Source organism: Oncorhynchus nerka, linkage group LG28, assembly GCF_034236695.1.
Source record: "Oncorhynchus nerka isolate Pitt River linkage group LG28, Oner_Uvic_2.0, whole genome shotgun sequence".
Lineage (NCBI taxonomy): Eukaryota > Metazoa > Chordata > Actinopteri > Salmoniformes > Salmonidae > Oncorhynchus > Oncorhynchus nerka.
This window is the reverse complement of record NC_088423.1, coordinates 81,901,410-81,926,911: the sequence shown is the minus strand read 5'-3', so window position 1 is coordinate 81,926,911 and position 25,502 is coordinate 81,901,410. Positions and strand designations below refer to the sequence as shown.

General features: G+C 42.7%; 1 protein-coding gene across 1 annotated transcript in view; it reads left to right on the top strand.

The window, feature by feature from the left end:
* The window catches only part of LOC115113772 (TOX high mobility group box family member 3-like), a 69,208-nt gene extending 54,478 nt beyond the window's left edge, over window positions 1-14,730 (top strand). Inside the window, 6 exon segments of the mRNA XM_029641754.2 lie at window positions 10,475-10,735; window positions 10,985-11,215; window positions 11,877-11,957; window positions 12,382-12,924; window positions 12,927-13,158; window positions 13,161-14,730. Of these exon segments, the coding sequence (XP_029497614.2) occupies window positions 10,475-10,735; window positions 10,985-11,215; window positions 11,877-11,957; window positions 12,382-12,924; window positions 12,927-13,158; window positions 13,161-13,231 (1,419 nt within the window). The 3' untranslated portion in view covers window positions 13,232-14,730.
* Window positions 14,731-25,502: the final 10,772 nt, after the last annotated feature.

Sequence of the window (25,502 nt, the reverse complement as noted above, 5' to 3'; positions counted from 1 at the left end):
ACACATTGTATATAGACTGCCCATTTTTTTTCTACTGTTATTGACTTGTTAATTGTTTACTCCATGTGTAACTCTGTGTTGTCTGTTCACACTGCTATGCTTTATCTTGGCCAGGTTGCAGTTGCAAATGAGAACTTGTTCTCAACTAGCCTACCTGGTTAAATAAAGGTGTTCTCAACTAGCCTACCTGGTTAAATAAAGGTGTTCTCAACTAGCCTACCTGGTTAAATAAAGGTGTTCTCAACTAGCCTACCTGGTTAAATAAAGGTGTTCTCAACTAGCCTACCTGGTTAAATAAAGGTGTTCTCAACTAGCCTACCTGGTTAAATAAAGGTGTTCTCAACTAGCCTACCTGGTTAAATAAAGGTGTTCTCAACTAGCCTACCTGGTTAAATAAAGGTGTTCTCAACTAGCCTACCTGGTTAAATAAAGGTGTTCTCAACTAGCCTACCTGGTTAAATAAAGGTGTTCTCAACTAGCCTACCTGGTTAAATAAAGGTGTTACCTGGTTAAATAAAGGTGTTCTCAACTGGCCTACCTGGTTAAATAAAGGTGTTCTCAACTGGTTAAATAGCCTACCTGGTTAAATAAAGGTGTTCTCAACTAGCCTACCTGGTTAAATAAAGGTGTTCTCAACTAGCCTACCTGGTTAAATAAAGGTGTTCTCAACTAGCCTACCTGGTTAAATAAAGGTGTTCTCAACTAGCCTACCTGGTTAAATAAAGGTGTTCTCAACTAGCCTACCTGGTTAAATAAAGGTGTTCTCAACTGGTTAAATAAAGGTGTTCTCAACTAGCCTACCTGGTTAAATAAAGGTGTTCTCAACTAGCCTACCTGGTTAAGCCTACCTGGTTAAATAAAGGTGTTCTCAACTAGCCTACCTGGTTAAATAAAGGTGTTCTCAACTAGCCTACCTGGTTAAATAAAGGTGTTCTCAACTAGCCTACCTGGTTAAATAAAGGTGTTCTCAACTAGCCTACCTGGTTAAATAAAGGTGTTCTCAACTAGCCTACCTGGTTAAATAAAGGTGTTCTCAACTAGCCTACCTGGTTAAATAAAGGTGTTCTCAACTAGCCTACCTGGTTAAATAAAGGTGTTCTCAACTAGCCTACCTGGTTAAATAAAGGTGATTTTTTTTTTTTAAATACAGTATTATGTATGTTGGTTCCAGAAACCCTGTTCTGTAGATGCTGATGCATCATTCTGTCCTGTCCTGTGACAGGACACTGTCACATGATGTGTTTCCATGCCTTTATCTACATGTTGTTATGTTCAGAGCCTGAATGCACTCAGTCAACTGACAGACAGAGCTTTGTTTCAGAGTTCAGAATCCCAGGTTTTGTATTTGGTTAAATATCACGATGCTACTAGAATTAACCTTCGGTGTGAGTACTTAGAAAGGGAGTCAATGAATGGATCTCCAGCTTAGCCTTCCTGTCCATTGATGTGGATGAGAGAATGTGGAATAGTTCCGGAACCCAGTAATCACTTTCTGTATGTTGATAGAGTTCTATGTTATAGATTTAAAACATTTTGATAGAAAAAGCTTTCTTAAATGCCATTGAGGATGAAATGCATTGAGGAGGAAACGTGGAAATGTCACTCGCTGACACTATCACAGTAATATGGGATCATTATAGGAAGAAAATATGGAAGCAAAAAGCATTATAAGCAGAAAGATGATATTGATGCTGTGTTTTTTGGGGGGTGAACTGCAAAACAATCATTACATTGAACAAAAATATCATGATAGTTTTAGCCATATTATCCATGTAAAAATGTATTTCAGACCCCCCACTTTTAAACCAGACACATATGGTGAATCACATACAGTGTATGAAATTACAGAATATGTATTTACATTCCGATATGGGCAGGCACTAGAATATTTTATTGCCTTTTTTCCTCCCTTCCATGCTGCTGGCATGTAAAATAATTGCAGCTTTTAAAATATCTGTGCTGCATAAGTGAGCCCCGGAAGACTTTTGCCTAAAGAATTTTCATTTCATGGTCAGTTAAGCTTTTTTACATCTGGAGAAGAAACGGAACCTTGACACAATTACAGTCCTGACTGTTCTCACGACTTGGTGGAGGATTAGATTTGATTCTCCAACATTATTCCTCTTTAACACCATTTGCATGGCTCATGTCTCTGATTGTAAGGAGAGACTATTAAAACTACAGGGAAAGAATGTGCGGTTTCTGCTCCTTTGCCTCGTGGCATTGTCACTGGGAGACTGTTGCACACTGCTCTGCTCCTTTATCACTCAGCAAACATTGTACCACAGACAGAAAGGCAGAAAGGCTTACCGACCGTGAACTCCATTATATTCTGGATATGGATTGATCCCCAAAAGTCCTGAACACAGAGACAACGCAGGGAAATTACATTGATCTATGCCATTGTCTTTGGTTTGAGATTTGAAAAGGGTTGAGGGAAGTAACTATTTTAATGAACTATATAGTGTTTATAAAAGTGTTATTACATTTTAGGTTCATTTTGTCAGTGGAATGACATTGGGGGACAACATTATGTACACTACACTGTTGTGTATCTCTTATTTGAAACGTTTGCAAGGACATATAAATAAACCATGCAATTAAACCATAGTAAGTACGTTTCCCAACCACCCACAGTTTTCATATTCCCCAAATAGTTTTCTGTTCTCTTAGCTCTGTGGCATTGGGTAATTCATAACTGTGATAGCCTCTCGCTACACCACCATGACAAAAAAAAAACAATGGGTGTACAATGTACCTGTACCATTTTCAAATCGCCCCTCCATGTAGTTGCTCTGCCAAGTGTTCCACTAATTCCTTTCCCCTAATGCTCCATGTATGTCTTGCAAATTGGCCACAGATGCTATGGTTCTACAAAGAGAAATACATGTCTGTGGGCTGGCAGAAAGCAAGTCATTATTTATTTAATCTGCTCTCCTAACAAGCTTCTGACTGTCATTTGTGTCTCGCAGCATGTGTCCTCCTGATTTGTGATTTGGTCTCTGTCAATAGTGCCAAATACTATTGGAGGTGGAACTGCCAGTCTCTATTTATTTAGAGCTCCCGTTCTCTCTCGTTCTCTCTCTCTCTCTTTGGCTCTCTACGATGCACTGCACAGGCCCCTGGGTGCTAATGCCCACACTGCGATGCCCACACTGCCCCTACTCGGATGGTATCGCGCCGTCCCAATCTTCGCTCTCTCCCCCGCTACTCTCTCCTCTTCCATCCTATCATCTCTTCCCTCTGCTCAAACCTTCTCCAACCTATCTCCTGATTCTGCCTCCTCAACCCTCCTCTCCTCCCTTTCTGCATCCCTTGATTCTCTATGTCCCCTATCCTCCAGGCCGGCTCGGTCCTCCCCTCCTGCTCCGTGGCTCGACGACTCATTGCGAGCTCACAGAACAGGGCTCCGGGCAGCCGAGCGGAAATGGAGGAAAACTCGCCTCCCTGCGGACCTGGCATCCTTTCACTCCCTCCTCTCTACATTTTCCTCTTCTGTCTCTGCTGCTAAAGCCACTTTCTACCACTCTAAAGTCCAAGCATCTGCCTCTAACCCTAGGAAGCTCTTTGCCACCTTCTCCTCCCTCCTGAATCCTCCTCCCCTCCTCCCTCTCTGCAGATGACTTCGTCAACCATTTTGAAAAGAAGGTCGACGACATCCGATCCTCGTTTGCTAAGTCAAACGACACCGCTGGTTCTGCTCACACTGCCCTACCCTGTGCTCTGACCTCTTTCTCCAGATGAAATCTCGCGTCTTGTGACGGCCGGCCGCCCAACAACCTGCCCGCTTGACCCTATTCCCTCCTCTCTTCTCCAGACCATTTCCGGAGACCTTCTCCCTTACCTCACCTCGCTCATCAACTCATCCCTGACCGCTGGCTACGTCCCTTCTGTCTTCAAGAGAGCGAGAGTTGCACCCCTTCTGAAAAAACCTACACTCGATCCCTCCGATGTCAACAACTACAGACCAGTATCCCTTCTTTCTTTTCTCTCCAAAACTCTTGAACGTGCCGTCCTTGGCCAGCTCTCCCGCTATCTCTCTCAGAATGACCTTCTTGATCCAAATCAGTCAGGTTTCAAGACTAGTCATTCAACTGACACTGCTCTTCTCTGTATCACGGAGGCCCTCCGCACTGCTAAAGCTAACTCTCTCTCCTCTGCTCTCATCCTTCTAGACCTATCGGCTGCCTTCGATACTGTGAACCATCAGATCCTCCTCTCCACCCTCTCCGAGTTGGGCATCTCCGGCGCGGCCCACACTTGGATTGCGTCCTACCTGACAGGTCGCTCCTACCAGGTGGCGTGGCGAGAATCTCTCTCCTCACCACGCGCTCTCACCACTGGCGTCCCCCAGGGCTCTGTTCTAGGCCCTCTCCTATTCTCGCTATACACCAAGTCACTTGGCTCTGTCATAACCTCACATGGTCTCTCCTATCATTGCTATGCAGACGACACACAATTAATCTTCTCCTTTCCCCCTTCTGATGACCAGGTGGCGAATCGCATCTCTGCATGTCTGGCAGACATATCAGTGTGGATGACGGATCACCACCTCAAGCTGAACCTCGGCAAGACGGAGCTGCTCTTCCTCCCGGGGAAGGACTGCCCGTTCCATGATCTCGCCATCACGGTTGACAACTCCATTGTGTCCTCCTCCCAGAGCGCTAAGAACCTTGGCGTGATCCTGGACAACACCCTGTCGTTCTCAACTAACATCAAGGCGGTGGCCCGTTCTTGTAGGTTCATGCTCTACAACATCCGCAGAGTACGACCCTGCCTCACACAGGAAGCAGCGCAGGTCCTAATCCAGGCACTTGTCATCTCCCGTCTGGATTACTGCAACTCGCTGTTGGCTGGGCTCCCTGCCTGTGCCATTAAACCCCTACAACTCATCCAGAACGCCGCAGCCCGTCTGGTGTTCAACCTTCCCAAGTTCTCTCACATCACCCCGCTCCTCCGCTCTCTCCACTGGCTTCCAGTTGAAGCTCGCATCCGCTACAAGACCATGGTGCTTGCCTACGGAGCTGTGAGGGGAACGGCACCTCAGTACCTCCAGGCTCTGATCAGGCCCTACACCCAAACAAGGGCACTGCGTTCATCCACCTCTGGCCTGCTCGCCTCCCTACCACTGAGGAAGTACAGTTCCCGCGCAGCCCAGTCAAAACTGTTCGCTGCTCTGGCCCCCCAATGGTGGAACAAACTCCCTCACGACGCCAGGACAGCGGAGTCAATCACCACCTTCCGGAGACACCTGAAACCCCACCTCTTTCAGGAATACCTAGGATAGGATAAAGTAATCCTTCTCACCCCCCTTAAAAGATTTAGATGCACTATTGTAAAGTGGCTGTTCCACTGGATGTCTTAAGGTGAACGCACCAATTTGTAAGTCGCTCTGGATAAGAGCGTCTGCTAAATGACTTAAATGTAAATGTAAATGTAAATGCTAATTCTGAAAATATCTCTGTCTTCTCTACAGTATCCTTGCACAGAGTTAGACTTTAACCATGTTTCCTCCCTTGTAAGAAAGTATGGGTGGATATGGCGGTCTATAAAATGGTCCCTTCTACGAGTCACATCTTCATAATTGGGTTAGAAATAGCCCAAATATCCCGTTTGAATAGAAATGAATATGGAGTCAAATGTATCTTTCTTAGTTTGTTGCCCAAAATTGATGCAGATGCATGTTTATTGTATTTACATGAATAGATACGGACTATTTGCCAAGTCTAGTCAGTGGGAATCTAATCTGCATCATTTGCGCTACGTTCACCCTAATGACTTAGTACACACAAACATTTAGCCAGCTAGACTAGTACATTCATTGACAGTTGTTTTTCTCTATAGCCAACACCCAGTAATGCCATGCAATTTGGTCTGACCTGGGGATTTGTAGCTGACTGTATGTACAGTATGTTAATTACTCCCTGATAGTGTACAGATAGTCTATGAATCTAATCCCCTAGATTCTGACCTGTCACAAACCACTGTCTTGAATAAAATGGAAAATATGACCAGTGTTGCAGAAACAGTTGTTTTTTTTACACTCTCTTATCTTCCTTCCAAGCTGAGTAGCACTGACATCAGTTGTACATCCATTTCAGAGAGTGGATTTTTTTCTCATTGTTTTCTTCGTCCTGTTTCTTTTCTCTTTTTACTTTCAGCCAGACAGATGCTGTGACATATTGGGTCAGTCAGAAATGAAAGATATTCATGCAGGCATGCAATACTCAACCTGACCTTCTGTATGATTGATTCTGTAATTTAGTTTTCTTAGGCAGCCAGCACTTGAAATGAAATGATATCATGTTGAACAAGTTTTAAATACCCACAGTGCACCGGGAGAAATGGGGAAGGAAGGGTTTTGGGGGAGGGCATTTATGGGGGAGCGGGAGAAGGGGAAGGGGATGTGTAGTCCTTCAAGGTCAGGTTAAATGGGAGCGTGGAAGGGAAGATTTTGTTTTTGGGTTGGGGGGTTGGATGGAGAGGGGTTAGTCAGTGGATGGACTGTGACTGTGTATATGCACAGCAGTATACTGTGAGGTTTGTTAAAGCCAGAGACAGGGGAGAGAGGAGTCGAAAAACAATTTATCTTCATGCTATTATAGCCTTTACCAGCATTCTAAATTCCATTTTTCTCATTTGGCTTAAGCACCAAGGTTCTGCGGCCAGGGAGCCGAAAAGGGAGGAGTAAGAAAATAAGATGTACCCGTTTAAAAGCACATGCAGTAAAGGACTATGTGCAGAGGACTGATAAACTATCTTTAATAGGACTGACCTTTCATGCTGGCGAAAGTTACTGGGGGACTCATCCTTATAATTACCATATAGATGATTTTACCCCTCTTCTGCAATGGAACATTTCCAAGAGCCTCTGTCAATGATTGAATGGAAATTTAACTTGTTAACATTCTTTTCAGCCTGTTAAATTCCCCACCTCCTCAAATTCTGATTCCAATATCTTCAAGAACAGACGCAAGGCTCTTTTCATTGACATCACTGCTATTGAGATTTTATCTCTGGTACTTCTGAATGAGTAATGTTGCATTTTCAGTCCAGCTGCTGTGTTTATTAGCCAGTGTGTTGTGGAAGGGTCTCGGCTATTGTTGGGTTTTTTATTGCATCTTATACATAGTTGTTGGGATGCTTTGGTGCAGGGGAGAGGATAGGATGTGTAGTCAAAGCCAACAGCCTTCTATCAAACAAGCCAATATGCTTGTGACAGCTTGACAGGTACACATGACGTGCTGGCTCCTTGAGCTTGAGGTTTTTTAAAAGGCATAGATGTTGAGAGTCTCCATCTCAAGATTTCCTTCACAAAGCCATATTGATTGGAGAGTAGATTGCATAGACTCTAGGTTTACTTGTGTTTGATACACATGGCCATGTATACAAACACACAAGCTGGATGGAGCCTGATAGGGATGTTTTTTTTAATTTGACTTTTATTTAGTCAGTTAAGAACACATTCTTATTTACAATGACGGCCTAGGAACAGTGGGTTCACTGCCTTGTTCAGGGGCAGAATGACAGATTTTTACCTTGTCAGCTCGGGGATTCGATCTAGCAACCGTCCGGTTACAGGTCCAACGCTCTTAACCACTAGGCTACTTGCTGCCCCACTTGTCACATCTGGCCACTGTGCATTCAAGATAAGGACTTATTTACAGATTTATGATGACTATCAAGCTGTCTTCTTAGATGTCTGCTGTGACTGCAGACAATATCTGCGTCCCAAAGGCACCCTATTCCCAACATAGTGCACTATGGGCCCTGGTTAAAAGTAGTGCACTATATAAAGAATAGGGTGCCATTTGGGACGTATCCAATATTCTAATTAAAATGCAACTGAGAGGACAGAAGGACATAAATTAACAGACTTGTTGCAGATTCACACAATACATTCACAACCACTGTAGCCCTTTCTCAGGGACTAGTATTATCCAGGGGTGTTTTGATAGTATGGTTAACATAGATGTGTTAACATTAGGCCTAAGCTAGGGTATGTTCACCTACTCTATAATCACTCACTCCTCTTCAAACTTTGTTTGTACAGCTTTTTTGTTACATACAGCATATATGTTACACACATTTTATATACATGGTACTTTTTTTTACACTGTAGTTGCATAGCAAATGTATATATTTTTCATATAGATTACATGAATCACTCACTCTTTTAGGTAAGTAGTTGTGAGCCTTAAAGAGCCGTAGATGTATTTATAGCCAGCAGTCAAGTTTATAATATTATACCACTATAGTCTGTATAGCAATCTTGGTTTGGTGATATTATTGTAACACTAGTGTAAGCTATTTCACCACAAACCCATTTACAAAAATGCCAACTATCACCAAAGCCAGCAAACACAAGATACATTTTGAAAGGCAAACGATCTTTGAATAGGGCAGGGCCGTAGCTGTTATGAAGAAAACTCAACATTTGACACAAATGGCATGATGTGTCATTGCTCTAAGTGATATTGCATCATTGTGATATTGTGTTGAAATGTTGTTACACAGATGGTCATGGCTAAAGAGCTCAGTGTGTTTCATCTGTAATGCTCTCAATGAGCAGAGAGTCACTCAGAGCACTAACTTACTGTAGCTCACTACTGGAGGTGACAATGAGACTTACACATCAAGTGGAACATTTGAAAAATGAAGATATGTAAATCAACATTACATCGTTATCCCATTGCTCGAGTTTATTTCATCATTTATTCAAAGAGCGAATTGAATGGTTGGCATGTTTTATTTCACTATTTATTCAAAGAGCGAATTGAATGGTTGGCATGTTTTATTTCACTATTTATTCAAAGAGTGAATTGAATGGTTGGCATGTTTTATTTCACTATTTATTCAAAGAGAGAATTGAATGGTTGGCATGTTTTATTTCACTATTTATTCAAAGAGAGAATTGAATGGTTGGCACGTTTTATTTCACTATTTATTCAAAGAGAGAATTGAATGGTTGGCACGTTTTATTTCACTATTTATTCAAAGAGAGAATTGAATGGTTGGCATGTTTTATTTCACTATTTATTCAAAGAGTGAATTGAATGGTTTGCATGTTTGCATCATTAAATTGTATTCTATTCCGTCTCTGGTGGAGTATTTCTATGTAAATATTGAATACATATCTGCCTTGTAGACTGATTTATGATAGGTAGTAGACATGGCACATGAGAAAGATGGGAGACCAATTTATTGTAAATTCAATATGTTTCTGTTCTGAGAAGGTGTTTGAATATTGTTTTGAAGACAGGGTTCGTAAGGTTCTCTCAATAAAGCAAGGTGTGTGGGTATATGATGTGTTGATGTTGGGAGAGATGGAGTTTGTGCTGCTGCTGAATACCAGATGGATGTTACTCAGGGAGAACACACGAACACACACACCACACAAACACACCTCCTAAACAAATCACATTTTTGTTGTGTTTGGTTATTTTTCACTATTCCCTGTCAGCTCCGCTGCATCCCTGATCATTCTCCCCTCTGAGAGAATGACAGGCCATGTAATTTCATCCTCAGTGGAATTCTCAATGCAAACATCTACCTCTCCCTTTACACAAAGAGATTTTGAAAAGCATAATGTTTTATCTGGAAGATATATTAGAAAATATGAAGATGGTATTGATGTTATCATATACTCAGCATTGTATAAAGAGGAAGAAAAATGCCCATGACACGCCAATCGTATCCCTTCAGACAGTTGAATTATAGAGTTGATTATATATAAATATATTTTCACTCTTTGGCAGTTAAAGTATGATCTATGAAACCTGCCAGCAGATAGCATTTAATCTTTAAACATAATGGAGAAGGTATCATTTGGGCCCCCATCTGCCAGCTAGGGCAAATTTATTACCTTCAAAATGTCAGATTTCACAGAAATGTATAACATTTTTATTTGTTGTATGGGCATTAAATCCAAAATATATTTTCGAGGTAGTCATTGTGCATACAAATCGTGACTTGCACAATCTTTATTTTTTGTCCTGGCATTTGAGGTTATGTAGCCTAACCATCTCAAGGGTACTAACTCAGTCCATTATACACCAAGGTCTGAGCAGTCAAAGCTGTGCCACAGATTTCCATACAATAGAGTGTTGTGAACTGTATCAATTGAGCTGTGAAGCTATTTATTAATGGCAGATCAAACTGGCTACTCAGGTTTCAAGATAATTCATCATAGTTGATAATGGGAGAAGTTAAAGACCCAGGGCCATGTGTTATGTTATGTGATGCATTCTGGCCATGTGGCAGTCTGGAAGAATGTGATGACCAGATTTTTGTTCTGTTATGCTCTGGTCCAATATATGTTTGTGCTGTATAGCCAACTCCTATTTGGTTGTCATGCCAAACAAATAGCTATATAGCACAAACATATCTGGGACCAGGCTACAAATACAGTACAGTCTCTTACAAGATGCTGTCATATTTACTGACTTTTCCCTCTCTTTCTCCTCTGATTCAGAACATGCAGGGCCACCTCCGCCAATACCCCCCTAACCCCGCCATGGTCATGAGATCCATCATCAGCATGAACAACCCCCATGGTATGATGTCCCGGAACCAGCTGACCACCATCAACCAGTCCCAGCTCAGTGCCCAGCTAGGCTTGAACATGACAGGACCCAAAATCCCCCATACTTCGCCCTCACCACCAGCCAGCAAGTCGGCCACGCCCTCACCCTCCAGCTCTATCAACGAGGACGACCAAGACCAGGACAATAGGGTGAGTGAGGACAACTCTATGAAAGGGCCTTAAATAAAAACACATTTTGAAGAAGGCTGCACTAAAACTGTGCTCACTTTAGTGTGAAATAGACCTGATTGAATAGCACAGTGACTGCTTGATATTCATATGCATTTGTTGAAGGTGGTTGTGTTAGTAAAGTGTCACATGCACATTCCTCTGGCACTACAACAAGTCACCATTGAATTACATTCATCTGTCTAAACCAGATCACTCTTCTTGTAACAGGTAATGGCAGGAGAAAAGCGCCCAGCGCCAGATGCTGGGAAGAAGCCCAAGACCCCCAAGAAGAAGAAGAAGAAGGACCCCAACGAGCCCCAGAAGCCAGTTTCAGCCTACGCCCTGTTCTTCAGAGACACACAGGCCGCCATTAAGGGTCAAAACCCCAACGCCACCTTCGGAGAGGTTTCCAAGATAGTGGCCTCCATGTGGGATGGCTTGGGAGAGGAACAGAAGCAGGTAATCCATCATTATCTGTCAGAGCAATCCTACACTATGACATTTACACCACTGGGTCTGCATTCACAAAGGCTGTGTTTACACAGGCAGCCCAATTCTGATCTTTTTTTTCAGATAAATTCTGATCTTCAGTTCTGAAAAAGATCTGATGTGAAAAGATCTGTGATGAATCAAAAGACCAATTATTGGAAAAGAAAAAAAATCTGAATTGGGATGCCTGTGTAAACACAGCCCTAGCATCTCAGACTAGGAGTGTTGATATAGAATCGGTTTAGCCTTTTAGATCATACTGAATACGATTATATATGAACAGGACAGGGGAGATCCTGAATGAGCACTTCTACTCTGAGATGCTTTGTGAATACTGGCCCTTGACTTTTATATCTGATTGAGAAGCAAATGCATGATGATCAGTAATTAGCAGTAATTGCTCTAAGGGGATGCATGAAGTCAGATTGTATAATTTCTCCTGCCCGCTATTTTCCCAATCAATATGTGGAGAGCTACAGAAATAAATCGATGAATATAGACATCAAAAGTAGAAGGCTGTTTAGTCAGATATATTGTGCTGCCTATGCCTGCATTTAGATGTTGTATCTCTTTACAGAGTGATCCTTTGTTTGTCACCTGTCATTCACACCTGTCCGTCTTGTCATAACAGGGCTATAAAAGCAAAACAGAGGCTGCTAAAAAGGAATATTTAAAAGCCCTCGCTGCCTACCGCGCCAGCCTGGTTTCAAAGGTGAGACACTGCTTTCTTTTACTTTTCACCCAACAGAAGTGTGAACTGCTGGGAAGAAGCCTAAGACCCCTAGTTTTTATTTCTGACTTGTTATATTTTTGATTTGACTTGATGATAATTGATATTGATATTTGTACTGCATTGTTGAGGAGCGCTGCATTTCACTGTACCGTTTATATCAGCAGTATCCTGCGCAAAAGAAACATTGATTTGATTTGAATTTCATTGTGACAAGTAGTAAACTTAGATATTCACGGGCTGCATGCAGATCCTGAATCTTTTCAAGATTGCAATCTTAGAAAGTTAGAGGATTTATAGCTTTACGTTGTTACCTCAGGCTATTGTCGAAATAAACATTTATTTTGTGAGTAAGTCTAGTGTCCATTCCTAGTCTGTATCTAACATGCTGTTGTTTCACTTCCAGGCTGCCCAGGAATCAGCAGAGGCTCAGACCATCCGTTCAGTCCAGCAGACCCTGGCCTCCACCAGCCTGTCCCCAGGTCTGATGCTGCCTTCCCCACTCTCCCAGCACCCGTCCATGTCCTCTATGTCCTCCATGGCCCAGGCTCTCCAGAACGGCATGCCACGGGCCATCGCCCCCAAGCCGCTGCAGATGAGGCTGGGGGGCAACCAGATCGTGACCTCGGTGACGGTGCAGCACCAGAACATGACCAACGGTGTGCCATCCCAGCTGCTGAACCAGATGGGTGGAGGTGGTGGAGGAGGGGCCATGGTGGCCGGGGCCCAGCCCACGGTGTCCCAGATGAGCCCGCCCATGCAGGGTGGCGTGGGGGGGCACATGCAGCAGCTGCAGCAGCAGCAAACACAGCAGCAGCAGATGCAGCAACATCTGCAGCACCACCAGATGCAGCAGCAGCAGATGCACCACCAGCAGATCCAGCAGCAGATGCAGCATCAGCATTTCCAGCACCACCTCCAGCAGCAGCTGCAGCAACACAACATACAGCACAGCAACAACAACAACAACAACAACAGCAGCAGCAGCAGCAGCAGAGGCATGATATGCAGCAACAGCAACTGCAACTCCACCAGATGCAGATGCAGCAGCTTCACCAGCAGCAGATGCAGCAGCATCTCCAACAACAGCAGCAACAGCACCAGTCCCAGTGTTCCCCACCACAACACTCACCCAGCACACCTCAATCTGTGGGGGGCTCCGCCTCCATGGGCAGTCCCCAACCCGCCCCCAGCAGCCACACCCCTCCCAGATCCAGGCCCACGCCCAGGTTCTGTCCCAGGTCTCCATCTACTGAGCCAAATGAATGGAAGATATCTATCTTATCTCAAAGAAGAGGAATAGAAATAAAAGCATAATTTCCACGTTGCTTTTCTAAGTTACACTTAAGAAGTGTGTAAGAATTAGAATGTTTTACAAAGAACTTGTCCATTGTTATAGACGGATATGAATACCTACGTAGACATGTAAAGGGGCAGATAACTTAGCTGGATTTTGTCTATAAAATAGGCTGCGCTATGAGGATAAGTCGGTAGGCAAATGCCCATTGATTGTTTATTGTTTGTTTGTTTGTCTCCGCTCAATTGTCAATTCAAAACTGACTTTGGGCACATTTGTGAAAGGACTGGTGTACCTGACTCACACAGGGGAAGGAATGCCCTGTTTTTATTTAATGATAAAGCTTTATTTATGAGGTCAAAGTTGTCATTTCAGCCCAACTACTGGACACAATGAATGGATTTCAACAGGCATTTTGTTTTGCAGCTCTAACCTCTCCCAGAGAAGAACACCTGAACTGAATGACTTACAGGTACAATACTGGAGACCAGTAACCCACACATTAAACTTGTTTCCACACTGGCCAGTATATTATGAGACTTTCTACCTTTTTCCCCATTTTTCTCTTGCCCTACATTCCTGCAGATGTAACTGTTTAACAAATTGTCTAAAGGAAACTCTCCATTAAACCATCATGCATTTCAGGCCAATGTGATATCTGAGTGCATTCATCCTATGGCATGAAGGCAAGAGACAATATCTTAAGGAAAAAGGGAACTGAAAAATGTCTTGGGGATGGGGGATTGTGGGGGTTGCTGGATGGAGGAATGGAGGAATGGACAGACAGAGACATAAACTGCCATAAGATCATTTATGTCATCCTATGTCATCAAACTGTAAATGTAACCTGCTGTAAGTGTTTTGTAGAGTTGGGGACCTCCTCTTTCCACTAAAATACCCATTTGTTCAAAAAGTGTGTGTAAAACTGGCACTCCAAAAAATCCTCCTTTTATGTATTTGTTTTTACCTCAAATGTTTAAGAATTAAATTATGTTTTTATTTGGTGTGATAAAGGGGATATTTTATGGTAAATGAATAATTCCACGATCAAGGTTGATGGTTTCATGATTGATTGATGTATTTTTACACTACGTACTCCTTGATACTACAAAACTTATCAAAAGTAAACAGAAGAAGTAGCAGACACTTTGTTGCACTGTCAGAGCCAATTGAAAAGGCAATGAGGGTATTTTCTTGCCAGATTAAGTGATATATCCATGATGAAAAGAGAAGCGTTGTACATTTTTCATATCACCTGTTGTAAAGTTTTAATATGTGAGGCTGTAATTAAAACATTGGTAAAATGACCTGATTGCTATATCACGTAGTGCATTTCTGCTCTTTTATACTTTTTTTATGAGTTATAATAGCAACAATTCATTTGTTTGTATTTTGCTTAGATAAAAATCCAACTGCTTTCTTAAAACTGTCCATAGAATAAATGCATTTTAGTATGAATATTCTACTTGTTTTTGAGCTCTTAATAGGACATTTAATTTAACATTTGAGTTTAAATGAAAACACAACCAGAGACATTCCATCTATTATACTATTAGCCATAATAGTATAATTAGCCATGATATTATACTCTATTATACTATAAGCCATGATATTAGCCATAATTTTGTATGAAGTCTCCTTATTTTTGAAAAATGTGAAAAGAAAAACAATATTTATGTATAGAATTATTTCAAGATCATTTAAAAAAAAAAGTGATTTGTATGCTTTATATGGAGTAAATAAGACGTTTAATAATAATAATAATAATAACGATGCAGGGATATAAAACCTACTTCTCCTGTTGCCATTATTATAGTTTGTAGATGTTTCTCTGTGATTTCAACATGGAGTACCAACCATTGTAACTGTGTCAAACAAACAGTGTTGAGACTGGAAAGAGTCAGCATGTAACTGGTGCTTGTCTCAATAACAGTCCTCATTCTCACTGACAAATGTTTTGGATTCTGACTCCTTCTTCACCAGGAACTAACCGTTTCGTACCACCACATATTAACTACTTCATTTCTAAGATAAAATTTTAAAATTTAAAAAATGATAGGCTATCTTATTTAACTAGGCAAGTCAGTTAAGAACAAATTCTTATTGTCAATGACTGCCTAGGAACAGTGGGTTAACTGCCTGTTCAGGGGCAGAACGACAGATTTGTACCTTGTTAGCTCGGGGATTTGAACTTGCAACCTTCCGGTTACTAGTCCAACGCTCTAACCACTAGGATACCCTGCCGCACCCAATCATCAGGGCTTACATCAACATGGTGAATGAGTGGGGGAGGGAAGACTGGCAAACAATAATTATCATATATCCACAATGAGCAGAAAAGCCATTAGACTACGTAGGGGGGAGTGACGTTTATCATAAACCAATTGTGAAATAAATCTGGACCTGGAAAAAAAATTGTGAAATAAAACTAATGCATATTTTATACCACCGATTGATATAATTTTCTAAATGTGGCTTTGTATTCAATTAGTTAGTTTGAAAAGGCATTTGTAATTTGGGTTTTGAGGGCTGGCTGCTGATGCTGTAGTGTGTAGTGAGTGGCTCTTCATCTCTGTGTGGAGCAACGATGCCCATTTCTCTGCCCGGCGTGATTAATTGCAGCATCTGTCCTGTCAGAAGGCAGTAGTGAAGAGGTCTGCAGAAAAACTGCAAATAAGCTCTGGCAACAGTCTAAAAGCGCTTATGATGAAATGAAAATTAAAAACAGCAAGTGCTGTTCATGATCTGAATCTCAATAGGAGAGGGTGGTTGGAGGGAGGTGGGGGGGAGAATGTTGTAGAGTGGGGTGTCCATGGCGACCAAACACATGCTTAAAAACACACAGTAATGAGGCGGAGGGAAATGGCTGATATTATTCTAAACAGATTCATGGTCGAGCTTCCATTAATAATGCATGGAGCACCTTGTTATTCCATAACCCCACAGCACTGCGGTCACTGTGTGGACAAATATCTCACAGCCAGGGATGGGAGTTTAGGGACTGTTCAATAAAAATATTACAGATTTATTTTCAAAACATTGTTAGTAGCCTACATCTTCAACATACATTTGAAATGATTACTGTTGAGTAAGTCTTCTTTGGGAGACTGACTGGATTAGATTGAAGACCTAGCTGAATATATTTCACTTGCTTTCAGTGGACTTCCATTGAGGTTTTCTGCAGGCATTTACACGACATCATAACCAGTGTATTTATCTACATTTGCAGAAGTAGGCTAGTGCAACTTTTAATATAAATTATCCCTCACAATTTGGCAGTTTTGATAACAAACATAACATAATAATTCATATGTTAGGCTATATCAGGAATTGGCAACTTTTGAAGGCCCTCTGGTAAATTTCTACAACTAAAAAAACTCAGTCGGGGTCTCAACTTACTGTTACAAGTTAGAATAGTAGAATACTGTCACGTTGGTATAAAGAGATTCGGGAGACAGACGCAGGAATGGGTAGTAGGGTTTTTTATTGTAACCAAATTACGGAGTGCCCTGTAAAGGCACAGGGACCAAACAAACACTATACAAAAACACAGGGTTGAAACCCAAACAAAAGAGCGAGGAGTACCTCAAATAAATAACACACTCGCACAATGATTAACACATGAGACGAGACCCGTAATCATCTGCGCAATCCATAATGGCACGAAAGCCAAAACACACAGCGCAGGTACTCACACGCACCAACGGACATAGTAACAATAATCGACAGGACAATGTTAAACCAAGGACACACTTATACAATTACTAATCACTGGGAATAGGGGCCAGGTGTTTGTAATGAAAGTTCCAGAGGGATACGTGACAAATACACAAGGTGCAATTTAGAAATTTGGTTGTGCATCACCAGTTTTTCTCTTGTTGTCAGTCACTGATAGTTACTCAATTAGCCCATGTCAGCTATTTTTTCCCGATTGGTAAATGAGTCTAGCGACCAGCTATCTAAACGTATTAATCTTGGTTAAATTAGCTGCCGGGGGCCCCCATTGATTTTGTTAGTCGGTCTCACTCAGATATCATATCAAAAACTGCTAACATTTCTCTCCATCCTATGAAAAAATGTGTAGAATGTTTGGAAATGATCTGTAAAACAGCACAAAAAATGAGTAGAATTGCATGAAATTAGTTATAAAATTGTAAATTCTCTCCACCCCATGGCAAAATGTGTAGAATTGCAGCAAACGGGCTTTAAAACTACAAAATTATCTCTACGCCCCATGTCAAAATGTGCAAAAAATAACTTTAAAACTTAAAAAATGGCTCTGTTCTCTCAGGAGGAGAGGGGATGCTAAAAGGTTTTGCTCACAACTGTGGCCCCTCATTATGCGTTCAGTTTTTTTGTGGCCCCTACCACATTAAAGTTGCCCACACCTGGGCTGTATGATTCATGGATAACCTGAGCCAGTTGCCTTCATCCTTATTCGGGTCTTATGTCTCATATGCTTGGCATTGTGTTAGAGGAAGCCTGAGGAGCCAGATGTGGAACCTGTATGATCCCTACATTTGAATGATTTATTTGGGTCCTGTGTTTTCCTGTTCAATGCACAGATACAATGTAGCCATAACAATAGCCCTGCTGCTACTGACTCCTAGTCCCCCAAACACCCAGACCCACGTAGGCTTGGACCATACCCCACACCCAAGCTTACAGCCAATCTGTGTCTGGACTTGGACTCTAACTCTGGTTTTGCAGAGTTGCTGAACTGACACTTTGCCCATCAAAACTATGTCTAATATAAAAAGCACGCAGGCTTTGGTTGTGTCTGAAATTGCACCCTATTCCCTTCATACATTTACATTTACATTTACATTTAAGTCATTTAGCAGACGCTCTTATCCAGAGCGACTTACAAATTGATGCTTTCACCTTATGACATCCAGTGGAACAGCCACTTTACAATAGTGCATCTAGGTCTTTTAAGGGGGGTGAGAAGGATTACTTTATCCTATCCTAGGTATTCCTTAAAGAGGTGGGGTTTCAGGTGTCTCCGGAAGGTGGTGATTGACTCCGCTGTCCTGGCGTCGTGAGGGAGTTTGTTCCACCATTGGGGGGCCAGAGCAGCGAACAGTTTTGACTGGGCTGAGCGGGAACTGTACTTCCTCAGTGGTAGGGAGGCGAGCAGGCCAGAGGTGGATGAACGCAGTGCCCTTGTTTGGGTGTAGGGCCTGATCAGAGCCTGGAGGTACTGAGGTGCCGTTCCCCTCACAGCTCCGTAGGCAAGCACCATGGTCTTGTAGCGGATGCGAGCTTCAACTGGAAGCCAGTGGAGAGAGCGGAGGAGCGGGGTGACGTGAGAGAACTTGGGAAGGTTGAACACCAGTAGGATCTATGAATGTAGGATCTTACATTGATCACACTTTTGCAAGAGAACTTTCCTGCAATAGAGGAAATGTAAAACTGTATTTAAGGTTTAAAAGGACTTCTGAAGTTTGTAAATTCACCTTGATTTCATATTTGATTTTCCCTTACAAATAATGTATTAACCCCCCCAAAAATGTCAGTTAATTATAATCCACATAATAATTCACAACGCGACAGGATTTTTGTCCAGCTATAGCAAACTGGCTCAAATGAAGATCCTACATCTGTAGAGCATTACTTTTGACCAGAGCCCTATGTGAACCCTGTTCAAAAATAGTACACTGTATAGTCCCAGTCGGTATTAAATAGAACGTTGCGGCCCAGCCCGCCTGTGAGTGAAACAACCCGTGGTTACCCAATTGGATAACAGCAAAAACTGACCTTTTTCAAATGCAATTTTCTTTTTGTCTGCTTGTTTTAGTCAATTAAAAAACGACATTTAAGAAAAATACATGTCTAAAGATTACTTTTCAGCATTGCCTGCTCCCAAGCGTTCTCACTCCTTAGAAAAACGTAATATTGTAGGGCTTCCCTAATGCCCCATTTCGTGACGGCGCTAACGTTAGCCACGCTAGCCAAGAACAACAACGCAAACAAACGGACTATAAAGCTACAAGTAGTGAGTGGAACTCAACTAGCAAACAGACTACACTGAACAAATGTCTTACCTGTGATTAAATGTTTTCCCTACTTGGACCCCGAGTCTCCAGTCTTCCACATCGAAAACCTGAAACCACAGGGCTCTTCTCATGGGATTTCTTACCTGGTTACATTGACCAGCACAGCAGCTTTTCAGCATTTCTTGTTATTTCTGTATAACAAAAAATCTAAGCCGAAGTTGGCTCTTTTACAATGGGGGTCAACGGGAAAGAATGTTTGTTTTCCCCAATTGTTGGGCGAGGTCGAAGGGAATACCGACTCGGGGTTTAGGGAATAGGCTGCCATTTCAGATTCTGCCTTTTTTCACCTTTATTTAACCAGGTAGGCTAGTTGAGAACAAGTTCTCATTTACAACTGTGACCTGGCCAAGATAAAGCATAGCAGTGTGAACAGACAACAACACAGAGTTACACATGGAGTAAACAATAAACAAGTCAATAACACAGTAGAAAAAAAAGAGTCTATATACATTGTGTGCAAAAGGCATGAGGAGGTAGGCGAATAATTACAATTTAGCAGAATAACACTGGAGTGATAAATGATCAGATGGTCATGTGAAGGTAGAGATACTGGTGTGCAAAAGAGCAGAAAAGTAAATAAATAAAATCCGTATGGGGATGAGGTTGGTAAATTGGGTGGGCTATTTACCGATAGACTATGTACAGCTGCAGCGATCGGTTAGTTGCTCTAATAGCAGATGTTTAAAGTTGGTGAGGGAGATAAAAGTCTCCAACTTCAGCGATTTTTGCAGTTACGTTCCAGTCACAGGCAGCAGAGAACTGGAAGGAAAGGCGGCCAAATGAGGTGTTGGCTTTAGGGATGATCAGTGAGCTACACCTGCTGGAGCGCGTGCTACGGGTGAGTGTTGCCATCGTGACCAGTGAACTGAGATAAGGCGGAGCTTTACCTAGCATGGACTTGTAGATGACCTGGAGCCAGTGGGTCTGGCGACGAATATGTAGTGAGGGCCAGCCGACTAGAGCATACAGGTCGCAGTGGTGGGTGGTATAAGGTGCTTTAGTAACAAAACGGATGGCACTGTGATAAACTGCATCTAGTTTGCTGAGTAGAGTATTGGAAGCTATTTTGTAGATGACATCGCCGAAGTTGAGGATCGGTAGGATAGTCAGTTTTACTAGGGTAAGTTTGGCGGCGTGAGTGAAGGAGGCTTTGTTGCGATATAGAAAGCCGACTAGATTTGATTTCAGATTGGAGATGTTTGATATGAGTCTGGAAGGAGAATTTACAGTCTAGCCAGACACCTAGATACTTATAGATGTCCACATATTCTAGGTTGGAACCATCCAGGGTGGTGATGCTAGTCGGGCGTGCGGGTGCAGGCAGCGAACGGTTGAAAAGCATTGTTGGAGGCCACGGAAGGAGTGTTGTATGGCATTGGAGGTTAGATAGCACAGTGTCCAAGGAAGGGCCAGAAGTATACAGAATGGTGTCGTTTGCGTAGAGGTGGATCAGGGAATCGCCCAGCAAGAGCAACATCATTGATATATACAGAGAAAAGAGTCGGCCCGAGAATTGAGCCCTGTGGCACCCCCATAGAGACTACCAGAGGACCGGACAACATGCCCTCCGATTTAACACACTGAACTCTGTCTGCAAAGTAGTTGGTGAACCAGGCAAGGCAGTCATTAGAAAAACCGAGGCTACTGAATCTACCGATAAGAATATGGTGATTGACAGAGTCGAAAGCCTTGGCCAGGTCGATGAAGACGGCTGCACAGTACTGTCTTTAATCGATGGCGGTTATGATTTTGTTTAGTACCTTGAGCGTGAATGAGGTGCACCCGTGACCGGCTCGGAAACCAGATTGCACAGCGGAAAAGGTGCGGTGGGATTCGAGATGGTCAGTGATCTGTCTGTTGACTTGGTTGGAGTAGCTAGGAGGAAGGCATGGCCAGCTGTTGAGAAATGCTTGTTGAAATTTTCGATTATCATGGATTTATCAGTGGTGACCGTGTTACCTAGCCTCAGTGCAGTGGGCAACTGGGAGGAGGTGCTCTTGTTCTCCATGGACTTTACAGTGTCCCAGAACTTTTGGGAGTTAGAGCTACAGGATGCAAATTTCTGCTTGAAAAAGCTGGCCTTTGCTTTCCTGACTGACTGCGTGTAATGGTTCCTGACTTCTCTGAACAGTTGCATATTGCGGGGACTATTTGATGCTATTGCAGTCCGCCACAGGATGTTTTTGTGCTGGTCGAGGGGAATCAGGTCTGGAGTGAACCAAGGGCTATATCTGTTCTTAATTCTGCATTTTTTGAACGGAGCATGCTTATCTAAGATGGTGGGGAAGTTACTTTAAAAGAATTACCAGGCATCCTCAACTGACGGGATGAGGTCAATATCCTTCCAGGATACCCGGGCCAGGTCAATTGGAAAGGCCTGCTCGCAGAAGTGTTTTAGGGAGCGTTTGACAGTGATGAGGGGTGGTCGTTTGACCGCGGACCTGTAGCGGATACAGGCAATGAGGCAGTGATCGCTGAGATCCTGATTGAAGACAGCGGAGGTGTACTTGGAGGGCCAGTTGGTCAGGTTAACATCTATGAGGGTGCCCATGTTTACAGATTAAGGGTTGTACCTGGTGGGTTCCTTGATGATTTGTGTGAGATTGAGGGCATCTCTGGGCGTGGTAGAATATATTCAGGGCATAATGCGCAGACAGGGGCATGGTGGGGTGCGGGTACAGCGGAGGTAAGCCCAGGCACTGGGTGATGATAAGAGAGGTTGTATCTCTGGACATGCTGGTTGTAATGGGTGAGGTCACAGCATGTGTGGGAGGTGGGACAAAGGAGGTATCAGGGGTATGAAGAGTGGAACTAGGGGCTCCATTGTAAACTAAAACAATGATAACTAACCTGAACAACAGTATACAAGGCATATTGACATTTGAGAGAGACATACAGCGAGGCATAAAGTAATTGCAGGTGTTGATTGGGAGAGCTAGCTAAAACAACAACAGCTAATCAGCTAACACAACAACAGCAGGTAAAATAGCGATGACTAGCCAGAGAGGGTCAGATTAACTACACACAGAGCATAAATTCGCAGCAGGGGCCGACAGATAAAAAATAAATAAACAGAATGAGGTACCGTGATTAATGGACAGTCCAGCAGGCATCAGCTATGTAGCCAAGTGATCATAGTGTCCAGGGGGCAGCAGTAGATGGAACAGGGAAGCCGCCACTACACTAGCACACGGGTGACACAGCGTTTAAAGTTAGTAGCCCGAGGTTAGTAGGAGCGTCTGCTCCGACGGAGGCCGGTTGAAGGCACAGCGGATGGAGTATTCATCAGCAGACCAGTCGTGGTGGTGCAGCGGGGTGCCGTGTTGACAGAGAATCCAAGCCAGATGGCGAAAGAGGTATTGTAGAATTTAGTTTGCTAGCCGGGAGATGCGCCTGGCTCCCGGCTAACTGGTGCTAGCTTCGTGGCAGTGGCGTCAGCCACTATAGCCAATCGGTAGCAGCGGTGATCCGGTGCCAAGGTCCAGAGTTTACAGCAAGGATCCGGTGAAGTATTGGGCTGTAGCCATGTATGAGTGGGGTTCGGGTGAACAGCTGAGTAGGCCGGGAGGTGGGCCTCAGGGATAGCTTCGGTACTGGGTGCCACGTGAGTACAAGCTAGCTGTGAGCTAGATAGCTGCAAGCTGTGAGCTAGCTAGCTGCAAGCTAGCTGTGAAGATCAGAAGTAGTGGTCCAGGGATTATGGTAGGAATCCAGCGTTGTTGTGGAGAGACAGTCCGATACTGGTAGACTAGCGACTATTATCGAGGCTAAAAACAGGGCTGGTATCTGTGCAGAAGGTAAAAGCCGATAGCAGTGGCTAACAATGACTAAATAGCTTGTAGTTAATTAGATGGTTAGCTTCTGGAGGTTCTTGAATGTTCTTGAATGTGTTCTAAAAATTAAAATATCACATTGGGTGAGGCAGGTTACCGGAAGGTATAATCGAATTAAAATTCGAAAAGAGATTGAAAATAAAATTGAAATATATATACAAAAAATACGAAAAATACAAAAGTACATGAGAGGACGAACAAAACACGTCTTCACTGCTGCGCCATCTTGGAACTTTAACTCCTAACACCTGGTCCTGGAGCGATGACAGTTGATCCAAGTTCAATGGCAAAGCTTTGTTTAGGGGAACCGTTAAGTCCACTGGTGATCTTTGTTTGGAGAACTATTGACCCCATCGTTCAATGATGAACTTTATTTAGGTAGGCTGGCTGGCTCTTCAGGCTTTGGCAAAATGAATTATTGACTCCCCTAACCAATGGTAACCTTTGTTTTGGGAACTTTTGACCCAGCAGATCATAGTTGAGATGATAAGCAACCTCTCTGGATGATAAGACTAATTTAGTGTCTGTGGGAAGCTTGTGACAACACCATACAACCCCTGTAATTTCACCTTTATTTAACTAGGCAAGTCAGTTAAGAACAAATTCCTATTTTCAATAACGGCCTAGGAACAGTGGGTTAACTGCCTGTTCAGGGGCAGAACGACAGATTTGTACTTTGTCAGCTCGGGGGTTTGAACTTGCAACCTTCCAGTTACTAGTCCAACGCTCTAACCACTAGGCTACCCTGCCACCCCTAAAACTTTCACTGATACGTATGCATAATGTTAGTTTATTGTCATTTGCTTTTTATTGTTTGCTCTGTTTTTTTGTAAAACAAAAGAAACTACAGCACTAGTTTGCCGTGTTGGTAGGATAACCAACACATTGAAACCTAGCACACACACATACACACAGGACACACATTCTCAATCCTTGTTGACAGTGATTCAGTCTTTAGGTTTATCAGCTCTTTTGTTGAATTCAGTGAATGTAAGGCTGAACTGACCACTCTACTGACCTTAGTTGGTCTGAGATTCATGCTAAGTCACACAAATATCACAGGCCTGCTATTGGCGTTAGTTTACCATACAAATATAAAATACCATATTTGGAGGGGTACCCAGCTCCAGACGTGTTTTATAGGTTTGAAATCAGGCATTTATGTAGGCTAACAAACATCCTTACTAACCCAGCGTATAGGCTACCTCCTGAAATAGAACCAAATACAAACTGGAAATCCACTCTGACAGTATAGCATACAAAACATTAGGAATACCTGCTCTTTCCATGACATTTACTGACCAAGTGAATCCATTTGACAGCTATGATCCCTTATTGATGTCACCTGTTAAATCCACTTCAAATCAGTGTAGATGATGAGGAGGATACAAGTTAAAGAAGGATTTCTAAGCCTTGAGACATTTGAGACATGGATTGGGTATGTGTGCCATTCAGAGGGTGAATGGGCAAGACAAAATATTGAAGTGCCTTTGAACAGGGTATGGTAGTAGGTGCCAGTCACACTGGTTTGAGTGTCAAAAACTGCAACTCTGCTGGGATTTTCACAGGCAACAGTTTCCCATGTGTATCAAGAATGGTCTACCACCCAAAGGACATCCAGCGAACTTGACACAACTGTGGGAAGCATTAGAGCCAACAAGGGCCACATCCATGCCCTGACAAATTGAGGTTGTTCTGAAGTCAAAAGGGGATGCAACTCAATATTAAGAAGGTGTCCCTAAGGTTTTATACACTCAAGCCTAATGAAACTATTCTAAGACACAGTCACTACACATCACTTCAGTTTGTTTTAGTTCTCATGTCTCTTTAAATCCAACCATCAGGTGAAAGCAGCAGCCCCAGAAGAAACTTTAGGGTGAACAGAAACAAGAATCAGAACACATTCTGAAGGAACATTCCACAATCGTTACTGTCAACTTCTGCAAAGCTCATCGAACAAACATCTAAAGTCAAATAGTTGAACAAAAATGCCATCAAGCCTGCCTATTGTCCAACCATGCTGTGAACTGAATATACCACCCACTGGGCACAGGCGTCTAGTTTTGATAGAAATTTGGTTGAGTTGTCAACTAATGTGAATTCAACATGAAATCAAAAAATATCACAATTGTCATTGGATTTAGGTGAAAAGTTGGATGAAAAAAATACTAAATTCCCTTACGTTGATGACTTTTTGCAAATCCAATCAGTTTTCCACTCTGAGTCAACGTCATCACATAGAATTTTTTGTTGTTGAAATGACTTGGAAACTACGCTGATTCAACCAGTTTTTTTTTCAAGTGGGCAACTACACTTAGCATTCTGCAGCTTGACTGGC